The sequence below is a fragment of the Saimiri boliviensis genome, chromosome 8, assembly GCF_048565385.1.
Source record: "Saimiri boliviensis isolate mSaiBol1 chromosome 8, mSaiBol1.pri, whole genome shotgun sequence".
NCBI classification, from domain to species: Eukaryota; Metazoa; Chordata; class Mammalia; order Primates; family Cebidae; genus Saimiri; species Saimiri boliviensis.
Window position 1 is genome coordinate 81,451,650 of NC_133456.1, and position 18,949 is coordinate 81,470,598.

The 18,949-nt window shown below is 38.0% G+C and overlaps 1 protein-coding gene across 5 annotated transcripts in view; it reads right to left on the reverse strand.

The window, feature by feature from the left end:
• Window positions 1-513: 513 nt before the first annotated feature.
• The window catches only part of ATP13A5 (ATPase 13A5), a 123,537-nt gene continuing 105,101 nt past the window's right edge, over window positions 514-18,949 (reverse strand). For all 5 annotated transcript variants that reach the window (XM_074404707.1, XM_074404708.1, XM_074404709.1 and 2 more), the window contains 5 exons: window positions 15,599-15,773; window positions 10,114-10,316; window positions 5,465-5,553; window positions 2,926-3,006; window positions 514-1,298 (listed from right to left, as the gene is read on the reverse strand). In XM_074404707.1, coding sequence (XP_074260808.1) covers window positions 1,038-1,298; window positions 2,926-3,006; window positions 5,465-5,553; window positions 10,114-10,316; window positions 15,599-15,773 — 809 coding nt within the window. In that variant the 3' untranslated portion in view covers window positions 514-1,037. The remainder of the gene's footprint in view (window positions 1,299-2,925; window positions 3,007-5,464; window positions 5,554-10,113; window positions 10,317-15,598; window positions 15,774-18,949) is intronic.

The window sequence follows — 18,949 nt, forward strand, 5'->3', positions numbered from 1 at the left end:
TCCCAAAGTGCTGGGATTACAGGTGTCAGCCACCACACCCGGCCTCATTGTGCTTTTATGAAATGATTTTTCTCAAGGCTATTAAACCTTTCTCTGAGCATATTTTTAGCAGTCATGAATGGAGTTCAGCTTTATCACATTCCAAGAATAAAAATTATGAAATAAAGATCATCATCCACCAGAAACCTTACAGGTTGTAGGAAAACCTGGGGGGAAAAGCCTATACCATTATTGAATCTATTTTTAAAAAAATCTTTTTATGCTATGTAAATATTATATAATATATCAAATCTTTTCATTCTAAAAGTCATTACTAAATGCAGATGTCAGTTCAAGGAATTTGGACTACCATCTTTTTTAGGTTGATGTATAGTTTATAATCATAAGCTAAAAAGCTCTTCTTTTTAAAATGTTTGTCTTGTTACTGGTAGCCACTAATTATTACACATTTTAGAAAGTATTACTCTCCAGAGAGCTGTGATCACAAGAAAAGGTTAAAAAGCAAACAAAATGTAAATACAGAGGGATTGTTTTAATAAGAATTTGCATTTCTTGTTTCTCTATGAGAAGCATACAAGAAAAACAAAAAGAGGAACTGTAACCTTGGGAAAAAAAAAGATATATATGTAAATGTTCTTCACAAATGAAGATTCAAGTAAACTGTGACAATGTATTAGTAAAACTTTCAAAGGCCAAATGTTGCCTCAATTTTTCTTTTTTCCATTGATGTTCATACTACTAATTTGACTACAGTACCATGAAAGCTGTTCATTTTAAATAAAATAATGCTATGCAAAATGAATGCAGTTTATTGGAAATGATAATGCTGGAAATGAATTTCTTTCTCTCACTGATAAAGGATACAGTCAGAATAAGCCTAACTACGGTCCTTTGCTGCAAGGTTTAATGCACTGAAAATATGTTTTGAGTCCTTGAATTGAGAGAGGAAAGATAAGGGGAAACTATCATCACTTCTGCACAATGCGTTAATTTTGGGGAAAGAAGGCAATGCTGTTGGGCATGTATGACATTCCTGATTACAGCCTGGTCCAAAAATGCTGTTCTGTGGGTTGGCCTCCCAATTTGAGTTTCCTTTCCAGAATCTTTTCAGGGCTTTCATAGCCTCTGTTGATGTAGAATCCATTTTTGCCATCACCTGAATAATCTGTCCTGTTGGTGGGAGGCCAGGTTGAATCTTCTGCCAGCTTTTTTTGCCAGGTCCTATATTGACTTTTAGAGCAAAATCCAAATTCTTTTTTGATCAACAGCCAGAGCTCACGATTTTGAAGGATGGCATCCTGAAAAATCAGGTGGGAAAAACAATCAATTCATTGTGCAGGTCCCCCTGTAGCCAGGCCGCTGGCCACCGCAGCCCACTTCCTTTACCCAGACCTTCCTCTGAGGTGCACTCATTGCTGCTGCGTCTACCTCTCCTTTCCCAAGTCCTGGAATTCTTCCCAAGAAGCAAGAGGGTGCTTGTGTTCACAGAAGTCTGCCAAAAGCTTCCAGTATTTTCCTTTCCACACATTTCCTGGTTAAGTCCCGGCTAGTGATTTTCTTTGACTGATTTTACCCTCAGATGGAAATGGTAATAATGTGCTCAAAATGAAGAAAAGTTACCATTAGCCCTGCTACCTGCCACCTGCCACGTAGAAGGTGCCAAGTATGTGTTTATTGAATACATGGTTGAGCTCTAGAAATCAAATGGTTATTGGTTTTCATTTTTGAGAACTTTCTTTTGTTCACATGTCTACACAATTTTTGTCAATTTATAGTAATGAAATTGGTCAAATTTTGCATCCCACTTTTATTTATACTAAACTTTCTGTCGTAAACTATTTTCATGTAGCTGTAGCTTTTAAAAATGTTATTTTATTATGGTAACATAGGTACAGTGATTAATAATCATTTTAGAGACTGTTTAGCATTTCCTCAAATTGCTGTACAGATGTTTAAACAAAGAACATCTCAACATCACTTAAGTTGAGTGTAATATTTTGCCACTGTAGATAATATGATAAGTGCCTTCATACTTGTAGTATTTTTCTCTTCTTTGGGGTTATTAAAACATATAGTTTCAAAAATGGAATCCCTGAGTTAAAAGAGTATGAGACATTTTACACAGATTGTATACAATGAGGTATATATGTATTTAAAATCTGGTTGATCCTTTTTCCAAAAAGTCTTAAAGCACAAGTTAAAAAAAGAACTCTCCTTTACAAAGATAGCACTTGAGCCTCTTACTAAATGGATAAAGTCATTTAGTGACACTGAGTAGAAATACTGTAAAAACCAGGCGTCCCCAAACTTTTTTACACAGGGGCCAGTTCACTGTCCCTCAGACCGTTGAAGGGCCGCCGCATGCTGTGCTTCTCTCACTGACCACCAATGAAAGAGGTGCCCCTTCCTGAAGTGCAGCGGGGGGCCAGATAAATGGCCTCAGGAGGCTGCATGCGGCCCGTGGGCTGTAGTTTGGGGTCGCCTGGTAAAGACCTTCAAGAATAGGAATTGACTAGAATGAGCGATGCCTTCTCCTCTTTCTTAGGGAAACCTTCCAGAAGGCAGTTCTTCACTCTAAAATGTCTTATTGAGTTTTAGGGTTGGAAGGTCACCTGGTCTAGTCTTTACTAGATTGTTGAGAATATTAGAAAAGTGCAATACAGTGCATTCACGGAAGCAAAATTAGAGTTAATTCATGTTTTGCTTTCTATGCTGAAGATATCTGCATATTTCAAATGCAGATTTCAAATAATTCTAAATTATTCTCCAAAAAATTTTCCTCCCAAAGAATATGTACCATTTTTATAAACCCTTAATAACTGTCATTTTGAGGGATCAAAGTGGTTGCTATAGAAAATAAGCACCGATTGAAAATGACATTCTTAATTTGTTGGTCTTCTAGAAAAAATACAGAGATTACTTTACCTCTACAAAGAAAGCCACACAGAATTGGGTGGAGGCTACCACCAAAATTAAAACCCTCCATGATGTTATGGTTGGGATGAACTGTTGAAAAACAAATACCATTATTATATTTTACATACTTTACACTTTGAAAAAAGACCATATTATTTAATTTATATTTCATAATAATTCTCTGAGCTTAGATGTGGGCATTACTTTGTCCCTTTACAGATAATACAACTGAAGGACCCAAAGCGGATAAGTAAATGGCAGGGCCAGAATTCAAAAAAGAATGGACTACTTCTTGGACTGTGTACCCTTGACAACCTAACGGTGTCTATTAAGAAATGTGCCCTGAGTCACAAATATGAGAAAGGACATTTTGGAGGCTGTGTGTCTCTCTTCATTTTTATCTTTTCAGACAGAGAGAAGAAGGCTAAGATTAAATCATTCATCAGATAATATTAATACTTACAATTCTCCCAAAGCAAACCCTACCTGGATTTTATTCTTTACGGAGAACAGAGATATGTAAGTATGTTTTGATTGAGACTAGATGCAGGTTGCTTCTGGCCCTATATCTGATGGCTAAATGAAAGTTGAATGAACCGTACAAGCCCACCAGTTTTTAAAATTTAAGGGTACACATTGATCATTAAATAGATTTACTTGAAGTGTGAGAGCCACAACGTCCCATGGCTGCATCCATAGCAAAAAGCTAGTTACACAGCCTTTTTTTCTGAGACCCCATCCAAGAGTAGAATATTTATGGCTGAATATGTGTGGGACTGAACTCCCTTGAAAACAAAAACTGCAGAACCTCCACAGTATCTAAATGCTCATCCTTAATTCTTACCCCTATCCTGATATGGGTTATTTCAAAATCATACTTTGTCATTTTTTCCCCCAAGGGGAGAGAATTTTTATCAAGCTGTGAAATACCACAAACTGCAAAGGGTTGTTTGGATTAAATGGTTGTTTGGAAAAGCTGGGTCATATTCTAGCAGAGAACCTGGCTCTTTTTCTCACAGCTGCCACCACTCTGATCCAGGAGAACTGTTCTTCATCCCTTGACCTGGAAGGGCCTAGATTCTGAATTATTTGTTTATTTATTTAATTTTGAGATCGAGTATTGCTCTGTCTCCCAGGCTGGAGTGCAGTGGCATGATCTCAGCTCACGGCAACCTCCGCCTCCCAGGTCGAAACCATTCTCCTGCCTTAGCCTCCAGGTAGCTTGGATTACAGGCACCCGCCACCATGCCCAGCTAATTTTTATATTTTTAGTAGAGACGGGGTTTCACCGTGTTGGTCGGGCTGGTCTCCAACTCCTGACCTCAAGTGATCCACCCACCTTGGCCTCCTAGAGTGCCGGGATCACAGGCATGAGCCACCGTGCCTGATCCTGGAATTATTTATGTATGCAATGGTCTTCTCTCCTAGCTTCTAAACTACTTGAGAGCACTGACCGCACCTTATTTATCTTTGTAACTCTGCTATCACACTCACTCTGGAGCTTCATGTTTGAGAAATAAATATGACTTCGGTTTCCATTTCCTAATTGCTCCTCTCTCCTCTCACATGTAGTCTTCCTGCCATCATCTAATTAATCTGTTTTTCAGTGCCCTGCTGAGAAGCCTGCTCAGATAGCTTCATTCACTCCCCGTTGCACTTGGCATAAAGTCTAAACTTCTCTAGCTGACTTCATCCATCCAGGCCTTCCTTTATTATTCATTTTTGTTCATATTTCGCAGCCCATGGCCTCAATTTTAGCCAGTCTTCTAGGGCTTGGGGAAGCCTTGCTTTTGATTTCTATCTCTGCCACCCTACATTCATTTGCATTTCTAAGAGAAAAGAAGCTCTTTCAGTAGTCTCTGCTTCTTAGGCTGTCCTTGTTGGGAATATCCCTACCTCCTACCTAGCAAAATCTAGCCTATCTTCTTCAAGTATGGATAGCCTCAGATAGCACTCAAGTATGTCTCATCTTCACAATAAATCTATGACTTGGAGGTCAGGAGCCAACTCTTCTCTTTCTTTTATTTCTCTCACAATACTGGGTTCAATAATTAGTTCAATAACCTCTTAATGAATTAGCTTTTAACCCAGGGCATCCTGGATCAAATGTTAGCCACTGATACAAAACTTCATATAGTCAATGTCTGACAAAATGTAACTGTCTTATAAGTCTACTTTTTCTTTTCCCTTTGTAACTACATTATAAAGGAATTCTACCGTATAGCTTATCTTTTTGAAAACTGAACTTGGAGAATTATTGTATTATTGCATTAATTTTATTGTATTAGTATAATATGGCATGATAAAGTATTTATACTATTTCAGGTATGTACAGGATAAATGTACCCAGTAATACTAATAATATGAAAAACATTAGAAGACAATATAGGCAAAATACACATATGTTATTTGCCCTTCTAGTATATAGAAATAGCATCAAAGTATTTGGTGGCTAAAGAGAATACAGTAATAATGGACTTGTGAACTACAATGACTACATGGTCCATGTACAAGAGTCATGCCAGATGCGCAAATGAATGCCACTTACCTCCATTCCATGGTATATAACTTCAAAGTCAGAAAACAGAATGAAAATTGTGAGGCCCAAGGCGGCTAGCAGCAGAAATGAAAATATATCTGAAGAAATACCAAACATTATTTTTAGATGTTAAAAGAATGTTTCATATAATTTGGCACACATTGCAGAATCAATTATCTTTGTTGGGCAAATACCAGATATATCTTCAGATGTTTTGATATATCCTCGTATGTTTTGAAATATGCTCTAATGCTTATAAAATGAAGGTAATATCTTAGAATCTTCCCTTGAAAGTCTGGATGTAGAAGACCATTAATCAAATGTTTCACAGTAACCTCCACAAAGGAGTTTCCCTGGTGTACTATCACTGCATGTCTAGTGAGTTGTGCCTGCATGGGATAAACAGTCAGTCCTCTTGGCACCATCTAATTCTTCCTCATTGCCTAAAGTTCACGGGTCCTATATGACATTCAAGGCCTTCCACAATCTGGTCCCAATCAGCATTTCTAACCTGATCTCTGACCACTTCTCCTTATGAGCAATAGGAAAGGTAGACCGTAAAACCTCCAGCTTCCATGGAGGCCCAACAGTTTCCAGCTTCTGTGTCTTTTTTTTAAAAAATGCCTAGTGTACATAATACTCTTTCTGCCTTGGCATGCTCCAATTTTTCTTAAATAACCCAGTTAAAATACCACTTCCTTTTCAAAGACGAATACTCCCTTACAAAACCTTATTTACTATGTAGCATGTACCGTACTTTGCTTTGCATGATCTTAAGTCATGTGTCAGCTGAACTGTGACCATTTGAAAGTGGCTTTGTGTCTGGTTCTCAGGAACTCGGTTTTGAAAAAGTAAATGAGAAATTAGCATGTACATCTGTTGTTGCATTCCTTCTTTCCAGCCTGCCCAAACTGTTTTAATTTTGGGAACTAAACTTCCCAGAATGCACTGTGCCAACATCGCTGGTCTTATTCTCAACCTCACCCACTCCTCTGTCAGAGCATTTAGCAGAGCACTTTAGAGATGGTCCCTTAGAAATGACATTTTTAAATAGAATTATCACCTTCAGGCTGAAACAATAGCATTTAATCAGTGTCGCCATGATACAAATGATTCTGATAATCCTATAAAGCTATAAATAAATGAACGAACTAGGTTTTCTCTTATACTCTCTCTACCTTGTTTATTCGGTGTTGGTGGTCTACTCTCGCCACTCCCAACTCTCTATAGGCCTATATCAACCAGAAATCTCAGGCAACTGCCCCTTGACAGCAGACCCTATTTTTGAAGTGAACAGAGTTCTGTTTTCATCCTTGAGCACCTACACCCACCTTCAATTTATTCATGCCCCACTTTATGTATATAAATAAATGCAGCATCTCTCAGAAGTGCTTGGGAAGGGTATGAGGCAGAGAGAAGAAAAGTGGGAATTACATATTTCCAAATAAGGCAATCTAAATGGCCTGGTGATAAGATCCCAGGAAATGGCTATGTGGATTTTTCATTTACTTCATGGATTTGGAGTCCCAGGGACCCAGAAGCTGGGAAGAAGAGGATCCCTGAAAGGTCTGTTCTGATGAAGGCCTGGACCTCACTAGCAACTGGGGCTGCGTGGTGTGCACATCAGTGTCTAATGGTCTAAAACGCAGGCCTCATTTTAGAAAATTGCCTGTGCACAAGTGAGCAATGTGGAGACAAAACTATAAGGCCATCTTTTTAAATTCAGCTTTGATTGAAAAGACGTAATAAAGAGTTGAATGTTGGCTCTTGGTTAGCCGCTGCTGCTGAGGAAACGTGAAAGTCTAGGGCTCTGTTAATGCAGGTGCTTTAGGAAAGCAAGTCCTGTGTAAGCCATTATACTTTATTTTCAGATTAGGTTAGTAAATGTTCACACTTGTTTCCAGAAAAGTTAAGCCTCTACTTTTTCCATATTTTGTCATTATATAGTTGAGCTTCTGTCAAAGGCTGTTAAGAACAGCAAAGATTTTTCTGTTATATCCAAATAATGTTGCTCATATATTTTAATAGTAGTTCCAAAGGATTTTGACTTATAACCTGAGAGTATATGTTTGTTATCATATTACATTTGTTAGCATATCTGTATGCTAAAATGTGAAATAGTTTACATTTAAAATTACCAAGTTATTTTTGGTATAGGGGTTTGAGTTTACCCAGAAGCTTTAAGTCACTATGAGGTAACTAATCTACCTCTAATTCACTCAATTCACGTAAAAAGACTTTGCAGTTACTGTTAAAATTAAAGTACTAGCCAACAAATATATCCTGCTTGTAAAATGCATTTATAATTTAAAAAATATTAATGTATAACACTATACATTTCCTGTGTATTATTGATAAACAGAAAATATAATGGGAAAGTTATTCACAACGTAAGCAAAAATATAAAATACAAAGGATTAGTTTTTTAAATAAATGTGCAGGCAGGATTCGTAATGGAGAAAACAACAAATATTTACTAAGAGGCATTAAAAAAAAGCAAGAATAAATGGGGAGACATGACACATTCCTAAATGGGAAGATTAAATTATATACACATGTAAATTCTTCCCAAAGTATCAAAATCCCAAAGGGAACTTTTTAAAAGCCTGGCAATTTATTCTAGTTTATCTTGAAGAATGAACAAGAAAGAAAGAAAATACATTTTTAAAAATGAATAATGATGACACACTGATCTTACCACTTGTTAAATAAAACTTATTATAAAACTGTAAGTTTTAAGTATAGTGGTAAATCAAAAATAGACTGACATGTTAAAAAACAGAAAGGTAGTCTGGAAATTATATATATGTATACATGCAAACATAATACATAATATAAATTATGTACATAAAAACTCATAAATATATATGAAGATAGTTATGATAAAGGTGGTATATTCAGTGGAAAAGTAATTAAATGAATATTAAAAACTCAATAGTCAACAAAAGCTGCTGGAAAAACTGGTTGGCTAGTTGGAGAAACTTGTTTTAATCCCTACCTCAAACTTTACGCCAAAATTTACATTAGATTTTAAAAGCATCAAAAGAAACTTTAAAACTAAACATGATAATCTATCCTTTTTTATAATTAGAAAAAATTTTCTGAGCATAAAGACAATGGGAAAAAATCATGAAAAATAAATAGCTTATACAAATAAATGAGAAACATAACAGCAATCCAATAGAAAAAAATAAGTTTAAAAATGTAAACATGCAATTCACAGAAGAAGAAATTGCTGACAACATGGAACTATGTTCCTCCTCACTGGTGATCAAAGAAATGCAAACTAAAACCAAATGAGACCCTATTTTCTAAAACCTTATCAGATCAGCACAGATTTTGCTTTTTTAACTAGTACTTCATGTTAGATATACTATTAAGAAGCATACCCTCTCAAAAACAACTGATAGGAGTGAAAATCAGTACAAATTTTCTAGAAGGCAACTTTAAATTGTGTATTCAAGGCTTTGACATTTTCACGTTATTTCACCAGTTAATTGAATTTTGTTATCCTAACGAAATAGGAGGCTAAGTCAAAGTTATTTACACAAGTATATTTTTATAGCATTATTTATAATACTGAAGCCAATTGCATGATACACAGGGTGACCATCTTTGTCATGCAATATCTGGATAGGTATCATGTATCTAGTTTGCTTGACATTCTCTGTTTAAGCCTGGCATAATTATTGGTAGTATTTCACTTCACTCCTAAAGAGTGTCCCAGCCTGGTCAATAATGATGGGGCATATTCTCTGGCTTCTTTGGCTTGAGGATTTTTTTTTTTTTTTTTTGAGACAGGGTCTTGCTCTGTCCCCCAGGCTGGAGTGTAGTGGTGTGATCCTGGCTCACTGCAGCTTCAACCTCCTGGGCTCAAGCAATCCTCTCACCTCAACACCCACCAAGTAGCTGGGACTACAGGTAGGAGCCACCATGCCCAGCTAATTTGTAAAAGTTTTTTTTTTTTTAAGAGACAGGGTCTCAAACTCTTGAGCTCAAGTGATCTTCCCACCTCAGCCTCCCAAAGTACTGGGATTACAGGAGTGATCCACCACTCCCAGCCTTAGCCTGAGGATCTTAATTGTAGCTTTGAAGAGTTGTGTGTGTGTGAGAGTTTTTTTAAAACACTACTTAAATTAATACACTGGAGAAGTAAATAAGAATTTTTGAGTCCCTTTTATAAGTGCCAAACCCTTTACATAAATTGTACTGGGCCTATTCCATAAAATGCTTTGTTCTTCTCTCAGGATTTAACAAATTAAGGATACTCCCTCCCATTCTGCAGATGAGGAAATAAGGTTATAGAATGGTTAGAGTAACTTGCCAACTGTTATAAGGCTAAGGAAGTCAATTTGCATTTGAATTGGTTAGAAAGCCTTTTATAAAATATCTTTACATACATGTATGTGTATAAAATGATTCTTGATGACTCACAATAGGACAAGACTCATGTGACAGTTAAATAATGTCTGTGCTTATCTGCAAATGAGCAGATTTGTCCCATGGGCTCTACCAACTATGACAACTGCATTCAACAATTTCAGAGTCGTGCAATTGTTTCTTTCTCAGCCCATCATTTCACCAGTGAGGTGCAACTCTAGGGTGAGAAAAGGAATGGGAAGATATTCAGAAAGAAAAATCAAACTTTATATACTTACAGTTTGTATAGATGGGTTTTCGAAATGGCTTTCCCTTAGAAAAGATAAATGCTACTGTGATACAGTTGATGGTGGTGATCGGCCACAGTGTGGTACTCTCAAAACTTAAAATTGAGCCAGGAATTAGAGTTGCATTTCCAGTCCAGTTTCTTTCCAAACTCACATTTGTTGAAAAATTACTTTGGTTGGCCAGAAAACACTCACTACAAAAGAATCACCAGTGTTTATGAAACATCTTACTCAATTTTTATCCATTAGGTGAAAAAAACTAGTTTAATCACTACCATGGGATTTTAGCTTTCAAACTATTTCAGCCAGTAACTACCAAGAGCGATTTTGTTCACCTCTTGCTATGACAAAGCAGTAATAAAATTCACAGGAAGTCAAGGTTGTTCTTTGTCCAGCACTTCATTTAGAACAAGTGATCTACCTTGAAAGGGCCTGGATGACAATTTTTTATGAATTCCTCTCAATTCAAAGAGTAAATATACCAAGTCAATTAAGTGTGTGTGTGTGTGTGTGTGTGTGTGTGTGTGTTGTTGTTGTTGTTGTTGTTGTTGTTGTTCTCTCTTTCGGGGACTAAGCAAGACTCCTAACTTGGCTTTTGAGTTTGAGTCTCCCCCTCCAATTTTCTTCCCTCACGTAGATAAAGGATCTTCCTAAAAATCTGAACATGTCAATCTCCTGCTTATAAGGGGTCTACGACTCTATTTTGCTGATAAATGAAGCTCAAACTTCTCCAACTGGACTATGAGATCTTTGCATCCTTGTCTCAATCTACCTTTTCAGTCTAACCTTTGTCACCTCTCTCATACTTTATACACTCCAAACATAGGATTATTACCTGTTCCCCACATATCACAATTTGCATACCTGTTGGGTTGGATGTACTATTGCCTTTAATGAGATTCCTTTAATCCGTCCTTCAAACATCTCTGCATCTGAAGTGCCTTTACTTTTGCTGGCAAGTGTAACTAGTGCCCACAAAAGTAACAACGTTTTTAAAATGTTATCTCAGTTCAAGGCAACAGCACATGTAAATAAAGAATTTCAAAACAATTACTTTTGCAAGCTCACTGTTTTGCATTTCTTTATTTACATAATTTTGTTTTACGCCTTTGGAATGTGAGTTCCTAGAATACGGGATTTTTCTTGTGGTTTTGTTTTTTGGTTTTACTCAAAATAACAATAAATTTTTGGCACCTAGCACAGTGAGGTCACATATTTACTCAAAAAAATATCTGTTCAAGATATGAGCTTTCCTCATCCTGATAGATCTATTTGCAATGTTCTTTTCTTTTCAATAATCACACCTATAAATTAGTTTCCACCAGCATTCTTGTTCAGCTTGAAACTTTTAAACCGCTATTATAACTGTTTATAAATAAGATTCATTTTCTAATTGTAAACTCAAATGCAAGACTTAATGCTTCTTATCCTGGGCCCCTGTAGTCTAGAAATGTGTGTTGCACGTACAGGCATACCTTGTTTTATTGTGTTTCACTTTATTGTGCTTCCCAGATACTGTTTTTTTTTTTTTTTTTAATTGAAGGTTTATGGCAACCTTGCATCTAGCAAGTCTATTGGCATCATTTTTTAACAGTATGTGCTCACTCTGACTCTGTGTCACATTTTGGTAATTCTTGCAATATTTTAAACTTTTTGAAATAGTTACTACTCCTTTTACTGTGATCAGTGATCAGTGATCTTTAGTGTTTCTATTATAATTGTTTTGCGATGCCAAGATGCCATGAACTGTGCCTTAAGAATGCAAATTTAATAAATAAATATTGTGTGTGTCTGACTGCTTCACCGACTGGCTGTTTCCTTATCTCTCTTCCTCTCCTGGGGCCTCCCTGTTTCTTGAGAGAAGATAATATTGAAATCTGTTCACTTAATAACCCCACAGCGGCCTCTAAATGTTCAAGTGAAAGGAAGAGTTTCATGTCTCTCTCTTTAAATAAAGAACTAGAAATGGTTAAGCTTAGTGAGGAAGGCATTTCAAAAACCAAGACAGGCCAAAAGCTAGATCTCTTGCACCAAACAGTTAGCCAAGCTGTGAATGCAAAGAGTTCTTGAAGGAAATTAAAAGTGTCATTCCAGTGAATACATGAATGATAAGGAAGTAACATGGTCTCATTGCTGATATGAAGAAAGTTTCAGTGGTCTGGATAGTGGTTCAAACCAGCTACAACATTCCTTTAAGCTAAAGCCTAATCCAGAGCAAGGCCCTAACTCCCTTCAATTATTTGAAGGCTGAGAAAGGTGAGGAAGCTACAGATGAAAAGTTTGAAACTGGCAAGATATTGGTTCATAAGACAGACAAAGAAGGTGTCTCCATATGTAAAAGTTCAAGATGAAACAGCAAGTCTTGATGTAGCAGTTGCAGCAAGTTATCCAGAAGATTTAACTAAGACAATGAATGAAGGTGACTATACTAAACAGCTTTCAGTGTAAATGAAACAGCCTCTCTTGGAAGATGTCTTATAGGATTTGAATAACTAGAGAGAAGTCAATAACTGGTTTCAGGACTCCAAAGGAGAGGCTGTCTCTCTTATTAGGGGCTAATGCAGCTGGTGACTTTAGGTTGAAGCCAATGGTCATTTGCTATTCTGAAAATCCTAGGGCCTTTGAGGATTATGCTTTCTGTACTTTGCCTGATGCTCTAGAAATGGAATAACAAAGCCTGGATGACAGCACATCGGTTTACAGCATGGTTTGCTGAATATTTTAAACCCACTGTTCAGACCTACTACCTGGAAAAAAAAAAGATTCCTTTCAAAATATTACTGTTTATTGACAGTGCACCTGGTAGGCCTCCAAGAGCATTCATGGAGATGTGTAAGGAAATTGATATTTTCATGCCTGCTAATATGTATCTATTCTGTAGCCCGTGGATCAAAGAGTAGTTTCAAATTTCAAGTCTTATTTTTAAAGAAATACACTTTGTAAGACTATAGCTGAAATAGAGAATGATTCCTTTATTGGATCTGTGCAAAGCAAATTGAAAACCTTCTGGAAAGAATTCACCATCTAGATGCCATTAAAAACATTCATGATTCATGGGAGAAGGTAAAAACATCAACATTAACAGAAGTTTGAAAGAAGTTGATTCAACCCTCATGGATGACTGTTTGGGGTTCAAGATTTTCATGGAGGATATAACTGTAGATATGGTGGAAATAGCAAGAGAACTAGAATTAGAAGTGGAGCCTGAAGATGTGATTGAATTGCTACAATCTCATGATAAAATTTGAATGGATGAAGTGTTGCTTCATACAGATGACCAAAGAAAGTGGTTTCTTGAGATAGAATCTGCTCCTGGTGAAGATGTTGTGAACATTGTTGAAATGCAAACAAAGGACATAGGATATTATATAGATTTAGTAGACATACCATCAGCAGAGTTTGCAAGAACTGACTCCAATTTTGCAAGCACTGAGACGGGATAAACAGCATCACTTGCTACAGAGAAATATCTCATGAAAGGAAATGAGTCAATGAGGCAAACTTCACTGTTGTCTTATTTTAAGAAATTGTCACAGCTACCCCAACCTTCAACAACCAATATCTCAATCAATCAGCAGCCACCCAGCTTGAAATAAGACTCTCTACCAGCAAAAAGATTATGACTTGCTGATGGCTCAGATGATCATTAGCATTTTTTAGCAATGAATTATTTTAAAATTAAGGCATGTCCTTTTTTAGACATAATGCTATTGCACACCTGATAGACTACTGTATAGTGTCAACATAATTTTATGTGGACTGGGAAACCAAAACTTCATGTGACTTGCTCTATTTCAATATTCACTTTATTGCAGTGGTCTGGAGCCAAACCCACAGTATCTCTGAGGTAGGCCTATAGTAGCTGTTCTATAGTCAAAAGGCATTTTTACACAAAGAGGAACAGACAGACTAGGTGGCCTGAATTACAGAGTTTAAAACCAAGGAGTACCTAGTTCGATATGCTTACATTACAGGTAATAAGGTTGAAGGCTAGTATGGCACATCTAGTGATAGAGTCAGGAATTCTTAGAATTCCTGATTTCCCATCCATCCTCCTTTGGCTACAACATACTGTCTTCGGGGTTCAGTCAAAACTTGAGTTCTCTGAGTATATGCACTCCAGTTTTGGAAAAAATTTAGTTTTGAAACATAATGAGATTCTAAATTCCTAGTTACACTTGAATTGCTGAATTTTTTAATCTAAAGGACAATCTCCTCATTTGCTAGTTTTCAATCTGTGTTTTACTGATATCTGGTGCTCTGTGGAGTGAGGGGCAGTTTGCACATGTCCTATTTCGAACAGAGCAGCTCTTTCGCTGCCGTTTCTTTTACCGGCAGAAAGGCTTTGTCAGCAAAATAAAGCTTGAGCCATCGGCACTATAGCCTACCTCAAAACATTAAAGCCCAGAGAGGTAAAGAGACTTGTCCTGAATCTAATGTTCCAATTCGATCAGAACAATGATACCATCAATTAACATTTTAACTTTAACATTCATTTGAAAAAAAAAGATAAGCAAATCTCTCTTTTATGTCTATATCAGGGGCCTGCAAACTACAGCCCACAGGCCAAATCTGATTCATCACCTGATTTTGTAGATAATGTTTTATTAGGCAACCACACCCACTTGTTAACCTATTGTCTGTGGATGCTTGGGCATGGTGGCGCGTGCCTGTAATCCCAGCTACTCAGGAGGCTGAGGCAGGAGAATTGCCTGAACCCAGGAGGCAGAGGTTGTGGTGAGCCGAGATCGCGCCATTGCACTCCAGCCTGGGTAACAAGAGTGAAACTCTGTCTCAAAAAAAAAAAAAAAAGATGGAGTCTCGCTCTGTCACCCAGGCTGGAGTCAGTGGCGCATCTTGGCTCACTGCAACCTCTGCCTTCCGGGTTCAAGCAGTTCTTCAGTTTCAGTGGGACCAAAAGTGCACATCACGATGCCTGGCTAATTTTTGTATTTTTAGTAGAGACAGGGTTTCACCATATTGGCCAGTCTGGTCTTGAACTCTTGACCTTTTGATCAGCCTACCTCAGCCTCCCAAAGTGCTGGGATTACAGGCATGAGCTACTGTGCTCAGCCCTGTGGCTGCTTCTGTGCTGCAACAGTGGAGCTGACTAGGTGCAACAGAGGCCATGTAGTCCAGAAAGCCTATTTCCTATCTGGTCCTCTGCAAGAAATGTTTGCCAACCCCTGGTCTATAAAATATACAAACTACCAGGGAAATCATATATTCATTAAGTCAACCAGTTGTTAGAGCTATACATTAACAACGAATGTGACAGATCTCTTCCGACCCACTCCATCCCTCCAGTGTAGTCCATGGATTAACTGTGTCCTGTCCTATCATTTGAGTTTTGCAGTGTGGAGACACAATTTTATTAATTAAAAGTTTTAGGATATATGTTCAAGCCAAGTTATGCAATGTCATTGGATATTCATTAAATCGCCTTTTGAAAGGAGCACTAAGAAAATGAACGTACCTGTATTGGTAGACCTCACAATACCAAGGCTGCTGCTTCACGTAGAGAAATGCACAGATCTGCACAATGCAGGAGAAACAGGAATTCAAAAATACTGACAGCAGTAAAGGGGGAGAAAGGAGCTGTCCTGCTGGTCTATATGGAGCCAGTTTTGGGTAGGCATGGGTTGAACTCACTGAAAGACAAATGCATTTTTTCCTGTTACAATTTTATCATTGAGAATAAAAGGTTGAGACGCATATTATCTTGAGTCTGGCCTTGGGATTCAGAGTAAGCAAACATGAACAGAAGATTTACACCTAGGTAAACACATTGCCTGGTTGCACATCCAGTTCTACCAGTCTTTATCTTTTCCATGTTCTGTCTTCAACTTCAGAAGTAAAAACTAGTGGGTTAGAAAGTTATGTAATCAATATATTTAACGTATCACATGGTGCAAATATTTTCCCCATAACCAGACTACCAGAAATTGTGTGTAAAAGAGGCAAATGGCCTTCCACATGAGATAAGCAATACTACTATTATTTCTCAGTGACGACAGGAAAGTAGAGAGTTAGAATGAGGAGAATAAGGAGGAATATAGCTAGATTCATCTTCTTATGCTGGATAATTTTAAAAAATACTCTGTTATTTATTCAGCCAACTTTCTCTGAGCATGTCAATGTGCCAGGCACTATGGTAGATACAATGAGAGGCTGAGTTCATTAGCTATGGGAGAACAGGCATAAAGACTGCAAAGCTTCAATCCTAGTGTCATCTTACGAGGTCAACTGTGAGGTGAATATATGGAAGGCAAATGGAAACAGTAAGAATGGAAAGAAGAAGAGAGACAAGGTGGCCACCTGGGAATAAAAAATTGACCTCCTTTTTACCTTTAGTGTTCTAGGCCTCCTCAGACCCAGGTGCTTTCGAGTTTCTGCTTTTAGACTTTTTAAGAATTATATTCTTAAAGAAATCTTCCCTCTATTTTCTTGATCTAGTTTGAGGAGCTCACATTGAAGAGGATAGAGATGTGGCAAAACAATCTCCCTTAAAGATGCCACTGTACAAAATAGAGTCAAATTGGACTTCCAGACATGCACTGCCCATTCAACATCCCTCCTAACTTCATCTTATTTTTCTTTTAGATTTTCTCTGTAATGCATTATATTTTGTCTCTGTATGTTGCCTTAAAAACTAGTGGGAACAAGGCAGGGTGTCTACAGATAAGTAAATAAATTAAATATGTGATGATATTGTCTCTTCCCAGAACTATTTCGGAGTTAAGGGCAAAAGCCTTAACCTGGAAATTTGGACATGTAAGAAGCCTTGATGAAAATACAGATGCTCTTTGATTTACAATTGAGTTATTTTCTGATAAGCCCATTGTAATTTGGAACCCTTTTTTTTTTTTTTTTTTTTTTTGAGACAGAGTCTCGCCATGTTGCCCAGGCTGGAGCACAGTGGTGCAATGTCAGCTCACTGCAACCTCTGCCTTCTGGGTTCCAGTGATTCTGCTGCCTCACCCTCCCGAGCAGCTAAGACTACACATGCACACCACCACACCCGGCTAATTTTTGTATTTATTAGTAGAGACAGCGTTTCACCATATTGGGCAGGCTGGTCGTGAACTCCTGACCTCATGATTCACCCACCTTAGCCTCCCAAAGTGCTGGGATTATAGGTATGAGCCACTGTGCCAGCCAGTTGAAAACATTTTAAGTTGAAAATGCATTTATACTGTACACCTAACCTACCCAATACCATAGTTGAGCCTAGCCTACCTCAAACATGCTCACAACACCTAATTAGACTACAATTGAGCAAAATCATCTGGCTACACAGTACAATGGAGAGTATCTGTTGTTTAACCTCATGATTGCCGGGCTGGTGAAGAGCTGCAGCTTGCTGCCACTGCTCAGCATCCTAAGAGAGTATCATGCCACTTTCTTCTGAACGCACATCACTTTTACACCATTGTAAAGTCCAAAACCATAAGTCAAACCATCATAAATCAGGGTCAGTGGTGATTTTACATTGATCATCAATTGTTGATGACTCCTAAGGGCTGCAGATAAATGTCCACAGTTCTCAGATCAGCAGTCAAGATTCTCTGTGTGATTCGGCCCAATTCACTTTTTCAATTTTTATCTCCTCCTGTCTCTTTTCACATACACTGCAGTGTGGTCACAGTAAAAACTCATAGCTCCTATTTATCAGCTTTCTCTCGCTCATGCTGTTTCCTTCTACTTGAAATTCTCTTCTTTTAGCAAAAGATATTTGAAACTTATCCATCCTTCCCACTTTGATGTGAATGCTTCTTTTTTTCATGCATCCATGTCTAGTCTCCTTCTCCATTCTCCACTGCTATCTCTCCTGAACCCCAGATTATCAGAAACCATCTCCTCTTTCTCTGAACTCCCAAAGCATCTGCTGTTTTCTGCTACTCACTACTTTCAACTTGCATCTTATTTGTTGATATATGTGAATCCCCCACTAAACTCTAAACTTGAACAATCAGCCTTCTGATGCCTCAGGAACCTATGTGGCTAAGACATAGTGAGAGATCAACATTTGTATAAGGGAATGTTGAATGGGGCTTTTCTTGTCTAGAGAATTTTGCTGAGCCTTGAGGATAATGAATTGCAAGTGACAACTTATTGTGAAGTGAGATTATCACCGTATCTCCATAGTACCTGTCAAGAGAGATCCATATTGGATATTCAACTACAAGCATGCCTGTTCCTGCCCCATTCGCTGAATGCAGTCTGTATAAGAGAAAACTTATGGAGACTATTAAGCAATTCTTTAAAGGCAATTGTTAGGAACAGTATAAACTGTGGTCTTCTTCTCAGCCGCACTGCAACCCCGTGAAGGGAAGTCGTAATAGCCATTGTTGGAGAGAGTGGAAGTGGTTTTAAGAGAGGATACTGGCCTTGCTCACTCACCTTCATGGTAATAGTAGAGGGAAAGGGCAGGCAGCAATGAGGGCAAGCTACTCATTTACTCTCTGGTAGGTCAAGCAGAAGCCGTGGAAATTAGCCAGGCTAGAACTGGCTATCCTGAAGGGGTTTATCTATGTGGCAGCCTGCTGGGGTTGGAGGGCCCAGCAGTAGAAAAGGGTTTCATGGTATATGCCATTAGGAGGCAGCCGCAGAAAGGAATCTTGAGAGGCAGAGGGAGAGAGCACCACCGTGTTAGGGCATGGTCTAGTCCAGACCAATCGACAGGGAATCTCTGATGAATTCACCAATGAACCCCATGCCTATTGCCTGAATGTAGGTGCCTGCCATGTTTGAGGGCATTTGACAGGAGAGCACTACATACTCCTACTTAAGTAAAAAGTCCTTTGCCTAGATTTTCTTCCAGGGT